The sequence below is a fragment of the Nannobrachium achirus genome, assembly GCF_963921795.1.
Source record: "Nannobrachium achirus genome assembly, chromosome: 11".
Classification (NCBI taxonomy): Eukaryota; Metazoa; Chordata; class Actinopteri; order Myctophiformes; family Myctophidae; genus Nannobrachium; species Nannobrachium achirus.
The window spans coordinates 50,620,535-50,633,412 of NC_137820.1; the positions used below are offsets into that span (position 1 = coordinate 50,620,535).

The 12,878-nt window shown below is 43.8% G+C and overlaps 2 protein-coding genes across 3 annotated transcripts in view; both read left to right on the plus strand.

Moving 5' to 3' along the window:
- The window catches only part of LOC308294783 (guanine nucleotide-binding protein G(o) subunit alpha), a gene marked incomplete at its 3' end in the record, with an annotated part of 183,778 nt that overhangs the window by 105,430 nt on the left and 65,470 nt on the right, over nt 1–12,878 (plus strand). The window lies entirely within an intron of this gene.
- Nucleotides 80–1,255, plus strand: LOC308293609 (zona pellucida-like domain-containing protein 1; the record flags this gene model as incomplete). The annotated part of the gene is made up of 1 exon (XM_080736196.1): nt 80–1,255. The coding sequence occupies one exon, from the start codon at nt 80–82 to the stop codon at nt 1,253–1,255; it is 1,176 nt and encodes a 391-aa protein (XP_080592322.1).

Below are 12,878 nucleotides of genomic sequence, written 5' to 3' on the forward strand. Positions count from 1 at the left end.
TCCTGAACACCCATCACCAACATCAACCTGCGTTCCAGAGACTCCAGACACGGGAGCGGACCTCTGCTATAGAGCCAAGATGAATCTTCACATCATTTTAATCATCACTACCATCATAGGAAGAAGTAGTCAACTGACATTGCATGAGTGTGCGAGTATTGGAGAAGCGAGGCCTCAAGAACCCACGGACATCGCAGTGTCATGTGGTACCAACTCCATCGATCTGGAAATCCAAGCCTGCCCTGTTGTCTACACCGGTTACGATGAGTCACTGTTGATTACGAACCATATCTTCGACCCAGTCTGCAGGGGAACCCTGCATGTGGATACACCCCTTGATGCTCCACCCGTGGTGCGTTTCAACTTCCCCCTGAATGCCTGTGGAAATGTCTTCAGGACCATCAACGATCACATGAACACAAGGAGGTTCTCAAACCTCAGCCAGACAGTCAACATCAGTGGCGTTGTGCGATCCTATGATAACACCACAGGGCCAATCTCCTACAAAAAAGAGCTGACGTACTTCTACACCTGCAGCTACCCCTTACAGTACCTGATCGACAACGCACGGATTGATGTGTTCGCCTCCACTATCGCATTGAGGGACAAAAATGGCAGCTTCCTCAGCACCCTGCACATGGAACTGTTCAGTGACGCTAACTACTCAGAACCCCTGGTGTTGCCAGAGAATGGAATCGAGCTGAGGAAAATGATCTACGTGGAGGTGAAGGCCATCAACTTGACAGGCCAGTACAACTTGCTCCTGGACCAGTGCTACGCCTCAATCTCCCCGCTTCCTAGCAACTCCAGCTTCTTCAACCTGATAACGCCCTGCAACAAGGATGCCTTCACCCAAATTATCCAGAACGGGGTCAGCCAGAGCGCCCGCTTCTCCTTCCCGGCTTTCCGCTTCTCGGAGCAGCAGGATGAGATGGTCTCCACCTACTACCTGCACTGCATCACCAGGCTATGTGAGGTCAGTGCCTGCAGCACCTTCATGCAATGCAACAACAGGACAAGAAGAAGCACGGACACGGATGAGACGGCAGACTCATCCCACCTCCACACCATCACCTCCCCGGAGATCGTCACCCAAACCCAACCGAAAAACAGCCATCCGTTCTCATCCCCACTGATGAAAACCCGTGATGAGAATTTGTCTACTGGGCTGGGGGTTGGTGTAGGTGTTTTAGCCTTCGCGTGTATTGTTGCCCTGTGCATCGCTGCCGTCTTTTACAAGAAGCTCAAGAACTAAAAGAAAACCTCCTTGAGCTGAAGGCGGGATAATGGGGCATCAGGCTATAGGATAAATAGTGTCTTTTGAGGTGTACCGTATCCACCAGCTTGACTAACTCTTCAGGTGGAGGACAGTGCTTGGTTCACCTCATTGTTGTTTAATTACACTCTCGGTAAGTGGCAAAATGTTGAGCTCAAAACCTCCTATCTGCATTGCCTTGTTGATTGCTAATGACTGGTGTCAGGTGGTGAAACCTTTACCACACCAAGAGGGTGAGTTGATAAAAAATGTTACTGGTAATACTTGTAACAGACCTGTAGAATGTCTTGAGCTCAAAAGGAGCATAATTAAGTGCTGTAAAAAGTGTTATTTAACAACAAAAAAATAGCCCAACTATTTCTAGGTAAAAACCTCCTATCTGCAGGTTGTCGATAGGAGGATTTGGTGTTGAACACACATTTTTCGTTTTCTCATTTTCCGAGCAAAGTGATTTTTTCAGATAGGAGGTTTTGCATTTTGGCCATCGATATATAAATGCTGGGGAAAAGTTTAACCTATTCAGAACGGGGACACAGTATTGTGTATTATTATTTTATGCTTTAACTATTGAAAAATAGCAGATATACAAGCTCACAGCGCGGCACCGAGTGCCGCGCTGCGAGCTTGTAGAAAAATCGTGAAAATTTGAATTTTGACCCGATTCTATAAGTGTCTTTTGAATCCTTCTAAGATTTTTTGAAAAACCTATGTCAGCAATCTGGCCAGCCATTGTCAAAGAAAAGGTCCTTTTCACTTAACTGGAGCTCAGTTACAGACTACTATGTCAGTGGTTCTCGAACTTTTTTCATGTGAAGGACCCCCAAAATGATATTTATTTGGCCACGGACCCCCATCTCAAAATATTTAGTTCCAGGGACCCCCCCAGAAGCAAATTTGAGTTACAAACGTTCGCTTTGAAAATGCATATATATATATTCAAAGATTTGCACAATTTTTTACGACTTTTTCAAAAATAGCAGATCTACAAGCTTGCTGTATATCTGCTATTTTTCACTGGTTAAAGCATTCAATAATTCTAGGCCTAAGAACCAACTGTGTGTTCAAGTCTGGTGTTTTTATCTGGCCTCGTAGAGCTAGTTCTCTCTCCCTCGCTCACACTATTGCTCTGTGTGTCTCTCTCTCTCTGTCTGTGTGTCCCTCTCTCTCTGGGTGGGTTAAGGCTTTTTCATTCAGCTTTCTGTAAGACCCCCTCGCCAGTCTCTAGGATACCAGTCGGTTACCGTAGCAACCAGGCCTTGCCGGCCACTTCCAAAGGAAGCGGTCACCTGACCCCCTTATCTGGCGTGCTATTGGCTGCTTGTGTTTTTTAGGCTGCATGTCTTCACATGGGGTGGGTTAGGGGCAGCACATTCTCATTCTTGTCATTTTCATGCTCCAAACCCCCCCCCCCCTCCCTCCCTCTTCTTTCTACCACTTTTTCTATCTTTCTTTCTGTCCTCCCTCTCTCTCGCTCTCTCTCTCTCTCTGAATTAATTATGTTCAATTTAATTCAGTACATTGAAATTCAAGATGATTTATTGGCGTGATGCTATATAACAAGAAATAAATTGCCAAAGCTTCCGTCCATTCGTCCGTCCGTCCGTCCGTCCGTTCGTCCGTCCGTCTCTGTCTGTGCCCCCCTCTCTCTCTCTCTCTCTCTCTCTCTCTCTACATTAGTGACCACACAAGTCCACTGATTGGTTGAGGCATTTACACATTATGAATGTGGTTGAGTGTATGATGAGCGGGAGGATCGGGGGGTTTGAATGCATCGCCACTTTAACCCCACCTGTCGAGCAGAGTCCTTCAGGCCCAGGGCTCTGTTCTCACTCCACATTAACCCATTTAGGCCTAGAATTAGAAGGATTCAAAAGACACTTATAGAATCGGGTCAAAATTCTAATGTTCACGACTTTTAAAAAATAGCAGATCTACAAGCTCGCAGCGCGGCACTCGGTGCCGCGCTGTGAGCTTGTATATCTGCTATTTTTCAATAGTTAAAGCATAAAATAATGATACACAAAATGTGTACCCGTTCTAAATGGGTTAAACATCTTTGCTGAAACTGCTATAGGTGTCATCTGTAAATCTGCTATTTTAGATTTTATTTTTATTTTATTTTATTCTTTTTGATGTTGGACGTCTGGAATAGAATCAAATACCTTGGTCACTTTATTACTGATCAAATGACTGATGATGATGATATCTTTAGACGGTGTAGAAAATTGTATGCTCAAGCAAACACTATTGCTCGTAAGTTCAGTCAATGTTCTACTAAAGTGAAAGTGTCATTGTTTAAGACATATTGCACACCGCTCTATACTGCTCACCTATGGTCATCTTATAAGAAATCTAGTATGCATAGGCTGCAAGTTGCATATAATGATGCTATGAGAATACTCCTTAAAAAACCCAGAGGGGGCAGTGCTAGTGAGATGTTTGTCACTGCTTGAGTGAGGACTTTTAAAGCACTTTTAAGAAACTTAATGTTCAAATTCATGAAACGTGTCATTTAGATGTATCTACTAACGGCATCATTGTGGCGCTTTCAAGCACGCTTATGAGCAGTTCACGCTATACATCCAGACTAAGGGTACACTGGCTAAAATGCCTGTGTTTTTCCTGTGGTCTAAGTTATGTACTATTTTTTCTACATTTTCTTATAGATTTTTATTGCCTGTTGTGTTTCTTTTATGTCTTGTACACTGTTTTATGTCTTGTACCCTGTTTTATGGACCTGAGTCCGCTAATAAAGATTGATTGATTGATTGATTGATTTATTGATTGATTGATTGATATATATATATATATATATATATATATATATATATATATAGGTAACTCGGTTAGACTGTGGTAAGAGCGCTTGTTTTGTCGTTCACCACACACCAATCACCACCAGATGGCGACGACAGCCATTCACTAGTGAAGGCGCTGACGTCACTCGTTTGCGACTCTCTTTCTTTATTTACTAGCCTAGCCTAGCCTAGCCTAGCCTAGCTTGCCCAGGCCTTACGGCCTGGGCATAAATATAACGATTGCATTCACCACGGCTTCGTAACCACTCGCGCTGCGGCGCTCGGGGGCGAAGAGCAGGACCAAGGTCCGCTGGCCTTCGCGCCGCTTGCAATGTCGTGGACAATCGAGCGGCTCCGCCTGGAGGACGTTGTTGTGGCGACCGCTTGTTCCGCCCCGTGCCGCACGGCGAGCGCTCCGTTTCTCTATCTAACCGTTTCTCTATCTAACCGTGACATATATATACATACATACATACATACATACCGGTACATACCGGTACATACATACATATATATATACATCTTCTCATCTGGGGGTCCCTGGCACAAAACATTTTCAGAAGGGGGTCCACGACCAAATAAGTATCAATTTGGGGGTCTTTGACATGAAAAGCTTTGAGAACCACTGGCCTGGGAAATAGCAGGTGTTAAATTTATAGAATGAAAAGCACATTTGACAGCCTGGTGATGCCCACTTTATTAAACCTAACTCACCAAAGTTGTTCAATTTAAGTACGAAATTGGATGATTTAAACTGTGTAAGACAATATTAGAAGTAAGAGAGATCAGTATCAGGGCTAGAGCAGTTTGCTATGCATTAGGTCACAAACCTCCATTTGATGCAATGTTGTATCTCTAGGACACCTGATCTACGCTGTGAGAGGTTACAAAAGGACTCTTACGGATCCATTGTTTGTCAGCTATTTTTAGCAGCGGTATCTTGAGTATCTTATTCTCTATAATATGCATTCTGATACACACAAGTTTGCAAATGGATCATTGAACGTACTATACAGCGTGGCTGAGTTGCTATAATATGTATTCACATTTTATACAGTATTTATGAGAGGCTGATCACTGTTTTTTTTTATACACAATGCTACTTAATTCTTTACAATTACACCTGATTCTGCCTGCACCAAAACCACTGTAGTATATATGCCAGTGGCGCTGTAAAGCTGCCACAAAGCACCAAAAAGAGAGAAGAATAGAGCTATGTTGTTATTTATTTTTTACTTTCTTTTTATCATGTCCACTTGTTGGTGACGGAGGTGCTGTGGGACTGTGGGAGGGAGGAGTATACTTTTCTGTAAAAACCCTATCGCACTCAGTAGCACAAACGCAACATGTATGATGATGATGTTGGGAGGGGTGAGGGGATTCTGTGAAAAAGAAAACGAACCGTTTGGAAATTTTTCCACCCGACAACACCGTTATGGGTATGGATGCATCCGAGCATCTGTGCTTCAAAAAAAGTGTGTGTGTGTGTGCGTGCGTGCGTGCGTGCGTGCGTGCGTGCGTGCGTGCGAGCGAGCGAGTGAGTGTGCAAATGAGCAGCCCAGTCACTGACAGAGTGAGGTGTGTTTAGGAAAGGGAGGGGTGGAGGGGGATTCTTTGAAAAATGTAAAAAAAAAAAAAAAATCAGGAAATCTTTGAATGATTTAAATAAATAAATAAAACATAAACCTTCTCTGGCAGAGACAGTGCTAGCTTGTTTTGTTTCGTGTGAGACCCCGCTCCGTCCATCGTGACTTCGCCCCAACTCCGGGTCCTGCAGGGTGAACTGACTGCATCACCATATTTACCCCAGTATTTATTTTTTGCAGCATCGGTAGAGCACTGTATGGGTGTGGATGCTGCATTGTCAAACTGCCTGCATTGGTGTGCAGCTTATCCTCACGGTCAGGCAGAAACCTTGTATCTTCAAGTTTCAAATGTGTATGTTTTGTTCCCCGTAGCACTACTTCATCATACAAAAGGGTTGCACTAAAGTAGTGAAAGTAGTGAAAGGTGCGAGGCGTTGTGTGCTTGTAGATCTGCTATTTTCACTCGTTCAAATCATTTTTTTAAATTATTAATACAAAACGAACCGTTTGGACATACAAGGTTTCCGCCCGACGACGACGTGATGGATACATCCCAGCATCTGTGCTTCAAAAAAAGGGTGTGTGTGTGTGTGTGTGTGTGTGTGTGCACGTGCGTGCCTGTGCGCGAGTGCAAATGAGCAGCCCAGTCAGTGACAGAGTGAGGTGTGTTTAGGAAGGGGAGGGGTGACAGCTCGCTGCCAAGACTAAATATAGTTGGAGTGTGAGAAGAAAATGAGAGACAGAGATACAGGTTTGAAGGCGAAGAGTTGCACAGATGTGATAGAGATGACAACACCAGCCCTTTCACACACACACACACACACACACACACACGCACGCACGCACAGAGGGGAAGATGGAGACAGGCAGAGAGAGAGAGAGATTAGGGAGAAGAAAGTGTACAGTCAAGAACCCAGCTAGCGTCACTGTTCGTTCAACGAAAATAGCTTTTGATTGAATAACGTAGAAGACATACAATGCAATCACTTGAGCGACACTCTTGTATGGTTAGTGGTGTAAAGTAATTAAGTGCATTTACTTAAGTACGATTTTGAGATATTTGTACTTTACTTGATTATCTCCAATTTTCAATACTTTTACTTTTAGTCCACACTCCACAGTACATCTCGGAGGCAAATACTGTACTTTTTTTTTTACTTATTTTATTTATTTACTTGTAGATTTGTATTACTACATACCGGTACATAGCCACTTCAGCCCCTATGTTTTGGCCATTTGAAAATAGCCGATCTAAAATATAAATCAAAAAAGTAAATCAAAGATTCCCTTGGCAGAATGTCAGCTTTTATCAATACGAGTGCCCTCAGGACTCTTGCTGGGGCCCTCATTCAGTCCCTCTTTGACTATGCTTGCACCTCCTGGTACTCGACTACTTCTCGACCTTGGGCCCATGACCCAAGTTTACCCCACACATTTTGCAAGCCTAAGATGGCTCAGCGTTGAAGACGGGGTTAAAAAACTAAAAATGGGATTGACTTTCAAAATAGTCAATGCAAATGTGCCCTCAATCCCCTCAGCACCCGCTTATCTGACCAAACATCTCCAAAAAGCTAGCGACACCCACAGCTACAACACCAGTGGGAGTGCACACAACAATCTGAAAATACAAACCCATAAGACAAATATGGGTAAATTCTCCTTCTACAACACTGCCACCCAAGTGTGGAATTCCTTGGCTACTTCCCTTAAAACATGTAGCTCGGTGGCCTCCTTCAAAACTGCCCTGAAAACTCACCTTTCTGGAGGCCAGAGGAGGAGGTAGTATCACTTCTCCCATAGTGTTAACCCTACCCTGTACATAAAGTGTTTTTATAACTGCGATGCTTTTTTAATGTTTTTCTTTTTTTTGCTTGCTATTTGTTATGTCCATGAATTGAATACCAAGGACTTCCGACTTAAAAAAGACCATCAGACTTATTTGGGATGTTCCTTTTAGGGTGGGTGTTTAACTGTACTTGTACTGTACATTTTTTTTATTGTATTGGCTATACTTGTATTGTTCTCCATTTTTTGTCTAATAAAATACTCAATCAATCAAAAAAAATGCGACACATTGTGGGCTTGTAGATCTGCTATTCTCAAAAGATATGTAAACATTTGAAAAAAATTAAATGGGACATTCTGCACAATGAGTACTTTTACATTTGGTACTTTTAAGTACATTTTGATGCCAATACTTGTGTACTTTTACTCAAGTACATTTTGAATTCTGGACTTTTACTTGTAACAGAGTATTTGTACATTGATACTTTTACTTAAGTAAAACATTTGAATACTTTTTCCACCTCTGAGTATGAAGATATGAGGTTTCTTCCGGACAGCAACGATGTGCATTTGATTTAACACCAATGAATAAATCCGAGAGAGAGAGAGAGAGAGAGAGAGAGAGAGAAAGAGAGAGAGAGAGAGAGGGAGAGGGAGGGAGAGGGAGAGTGAGGGAGGGAGGGAGGATCAAAGTGATAGAACCTATGTACATTGTGTCAGCAGAAAGGTAGAGAAACCCAGATGGAGAGTATAGAATAGTATGGTATACAGTATAGTATATAGTAGTAGAATGGAGAGAGAGGTAGGGCAGACAGGCAGAGGGGGAGAGAAGGCAGGCTAGTCCTGTCCAGTTCAGCACAGATGTTTAATAAATACCAGACCTCTGCTGACACAGACCAATGCTTACACGCGCACACACACACACACACACACACACACACACACACACACACACACACACACACACACACACACACACCTTTTTGAGGGCAAGTGTTGACAATGATAAATTGCAGCGTGGGTGCGTGCGCACGTGTGTGTGTGTGTGTGATGGCTGGTTTATGCAGAACGATCCATTGTTCCTGTACTGATGTACTTAAAGGAAATCTCATTCATTTTTCACTGCTGACCCATTTTAGAACAATCATCAAATAATTACACTGGCATGAGACTGTAGGTGTGTGTGTGTGTGTGTGTGTGTGTGTGTGTGTGTGTGTGTGTGTGTGTGTGTGTGTGTGTGTGTGTGTGTGTGTGTGTGTGTGTGTGTGTGTGTGTGTGTGTGTGTGTGTGTGTGTGTGTGTGTGTGTGTGTGTGTGTGTGTGTGCGCGTGTGCGCGTGCGCGTCTGTGTCTGTGTGTAAAACATGGTTCATTTAATAATATTCACTGTCCATTAATCTTTAACTGTCTGTATGCTTTTGTGATGTGTGTGTGTGCACGTGTTTGATTGTGCATGTGTGCGTGCATGCGTCAATGTAAGAAATACCCGTTTTGTTTAATGGCTACGCCCCCCAGGCCCCCCCTATGCATATGTGTTCATATGCTAATGGTGATGCGATTTCAGATCAATTGCTCCAGCCACTGAGGAGAAACGCTGTGACAGACACTCACTCAGACATTCGCAAAATTATAGTATAGATGGGATACTGTATTTTAATGAACAGTACTTGAAAATGTTAAGTGAATACACCGGATTTAGCAAAGGGCCATTTCACCTCTGGGACAACCCGATCTTATTTTATTGTTGTTTGGGACACGATCAACACAATCCTGAGTTATTTTTTGTGTTCAATCTATGTTTTGAGATATTTTAGTATTTCAGCATGTACTAGTGATGCAAAACGCATCACTAGTACATGCTGAAATACTAAAATATCTAAAAACACAGATTGAACACAAAAACTCTGCTATTTTTGGCTAAAGTGTCTCCGAATATGGACGCTGTACTGGGCTGTTCTGGGCTGTGCTGGGCTGTGCTGTGTGTCCGCATGACCCTCTGCAGTGCTTTGCTGTGGAGGGCCATGCCGTTCCCGTGCCAGGCAGTAACACTAGCGGTCAGGGTGCCTCTCTCTAGAAGGCCTGCAGGACATTGGAGCCAGGCCAAACCTCTTCAGTCACCTGAGGTGAAAGAGGCGTTGGCCGCGCCTCCTTCACCACGTAGCCACCGGCCAGTGTGCTGCTCCACCCAAGAGAGAGAGAAAGAGAGAGAGAGATCCTCTGTGATGTGTTCTCTGAAGCAGTGCTCGTAGATCTGCCAACGTATTTTATGCAAGGATAAAGTGGTTAAAAGTATTGTGATGCTGTATTAACACACTATGCTGGGAACCCTCTGGAACCCCCCCTGAGGACCCCTGGGGTGGTCCCCGGTCCCCAGCTTTGAGAACCAATGCTCTGATGAACTTGAAGTGGCTGACCCACTGCATTGTGGGTCACTCACTGTAACGCCCACTGCAACTCCACTGGGTCTCCCGTTGTCCAGCATTCAGCTCTTTGGTGTTATTGACGTTGGCACAAGACACTTTTGTATTGTACTGTGAGAGCTGTTTGAGAGTTTATGAATGGGGGGTTTTATATGGTTTCACTGTTGTTAATTTGGCTGCCTTGTTTCTTTTTATTTTTCATTCACTGCAACACACAAAATGTGTCCATAAATTCATTTTGGGGCGTGTCATATTCCTTGGTAGGGAAAGTGATTTATTTGAATTCAAAACCAAATGGATCTATGTTCTGATATAGTACTAGTTAGTTACTATAGAGTGTTTGGTTCATATAAGGACTTCCGCCCAATCCTCTGTGAGGAGAAAAAAGCAGTTTCAGTTTTTCCTGTATAGGTGACAGCCTTCATCCAATCAAGATAGAGTGGGTGCCTTCCTCCAATCATGATCAAGTGGGGCGGGCCTTGGTGTGCCCCTCTCGATCATGATTGGAGGAAGGTCAAGTGGTTAATTTGGTGTGTGCGTGAGTGTGCGTTATGTGTGTGCAGATGTGACAGGAGCATCATAACCTGCTGTTTTCTGACGTCACTTTTATTTGACACCCAGGAGCTGAACATGAGTCATGACATGATAAAAAAAAGAATGCTATGAAATGGAACTCAATATAATCCATTTATTTTACTTCCACTTTGTTTTACTATTTTCCATTTTGTTCCATTAATTGCTTGTATAATTAACATTACAAGCAGGCATTCTTTTATGTTCATATGTTGATATGTTCATCCTACCCTCTTATTATTATCCCTTGTTATGTAAAATATAGAACAATTTAAAAATAAAAACAGACCACTACTATCAAAGATAACATGACCCATTATCTCAGTGCCCAGCAGCCCCTCCCCCATCTTTGTAGTATTTCATCTAACTAATGAAGCGGTGACAGTACATCCACAGGGATGGACTCTGTGTGGCCTTCTGGTCACAAGACCGTCCCTTAACTCTTTTTCTAGGCCAGTGGTTCTCAACGGCCGTGAGGATATTGCAAGTGGGCCCCCCAAATAATCGCAGAAAATGTGATGCTATTTTCACTATTTGTCAATCTGAAAGAATCAACTCTTTTTTGTCACGTCACAGGTTTGCAATTGTAAAACAGTCGGTGAAATAGATTTTTTATTGTTTTATTATGGGCTCGTTGTGGGCTCGCCAAAGGCGAGAACACTATGTCCTCATTATTTATAGAGTGAGTTCCGCCGTATGTTTCCGCCGCAGACAGTTGGCATTTTCCGCCGCAGACAGTAGAAAGGCAGATCCACTAGCCAATGAGGTGGCATGATTGTATTTGAGTTCCGTCGCAGACAGTATAAAGGCAGGGCCCTTAGCCAATGAGGTGTAATTGAGGTGTGGAAAATCTGGGAGTGGTGTTAGCTGGGGTATTGGTTGAGCTTCACATGACAATTAACACGTCACCTTTGGGGGGAAATATATAATGTGTGTGTGTGTGTGTGTGTGTGTGTGTGTGTGTGTGTGTGTGTGTGTGTTTGTGTGTGTGTGTGTGTGTGTTTTATCACCTTTGTCAGATGTAAGCCACTGTTCCAGAGTATAACTTACAGTAAGAGTGTGAATAAGGCCACCATTTTGGGCATCATTTTGTATCCAAAGACGGATGCTTCAAGCCAAACAGTGTGTTGTTGCGACCGTAGGTCGCACTTACTACAGAAAGCTCCACCAGGTGTCCGTGCGTCAGTCAGTCAGTCAGTCCGTCCGTCCGTCACACGTCAGACGTCACACTTTTGCCCTGCTCATATCTCCGCAACCGTTGCCCCGATCCATGCCAGATTTTGCACACACACTCCTTACCTGCCAAACTACAACCTCCAAGGACCCCCGGAGTTCCAGGGACCCCCAGGTCCCTGGGGGACCCCCAGGTGTAAAAAAAATACCAAATGTGCAAAAATGACCAAATGACCACCCCCACGGGGCTGCTCACGGGGAATTCCCGGGGACCACCCACTCCTGCTACTCCAGAACGGATGCAAAAGTGGTGGCGCCCCCAGTGGAGGACCCCCTCCACTGCAGCTCACATAAAATGCCCTAACTCGGCCTAGGAGCGTCCGGGAGAGCCGGGGCCGGTACCTATTCGTCCGCCAAGGCAACGCGGAGACCCCACCCCTCATTTCTCACATGGCCCTCTTCTAGCGAGACCTACGGTCGCTTATCTCCCGATTAGGGAGTCTTACTGGTCATAAACAGTACATGCTTATAGCTCAGTGCATCTCCACTCCACCACCTTTGTGTTGCAATGCTATGTAGGACGCCTATTTTTCATCACACAATGGCACAGCCTCATGAATATACATATACCTACAGTATACAGTATGTGTGTGTGTGTGTGTGTGTGTGTGTGTGTGTGTGTGTGTGTGTGTGTGTGTGTGTGTGAGTGTGTGAGTGTGTGTGTAATATATACTGTGTGTGTGTGTGTGTGTGTCTCTCTGTTACTGTATACGTTATGCATGCTAACAGCAAGAAACATCTCTCTTATTAAAGATGGGAGGATATACTTTTTTATCTTTTATAGTGATAAAAAAACATAAAATAATTCTATGCTGATGAATCTCCACTATGGGGATCATCTTGAATATCCTTGCTAGCATACCAGCGTTCGGTTCCTAACCAGTGTTTAGTGCCAGTGGGCACATGCTGTCATCCTCTACTGTATTTGGGCACAACTATATGCAGAGAAAAAGTGAACATTCTGACATATTGTTGCAGTTATATATATATGGAACCGAACCAATGATTGTCACGTCTCACTCTCCTCTAGGCCACAGGGCTAGCACGGCTTGATGGAAGATGTTGCTCAGTTTTTTATTCACTAAAACGGTAAATCAGTTAGACTCTATGCCACAATGCCAGTCGGACTTTATATTATCTAAAGAACAAGACTCACCCAAATGTTTCTTCTATCTTATGCAGGAAGCTCATAATTTATTATCTTTCTTT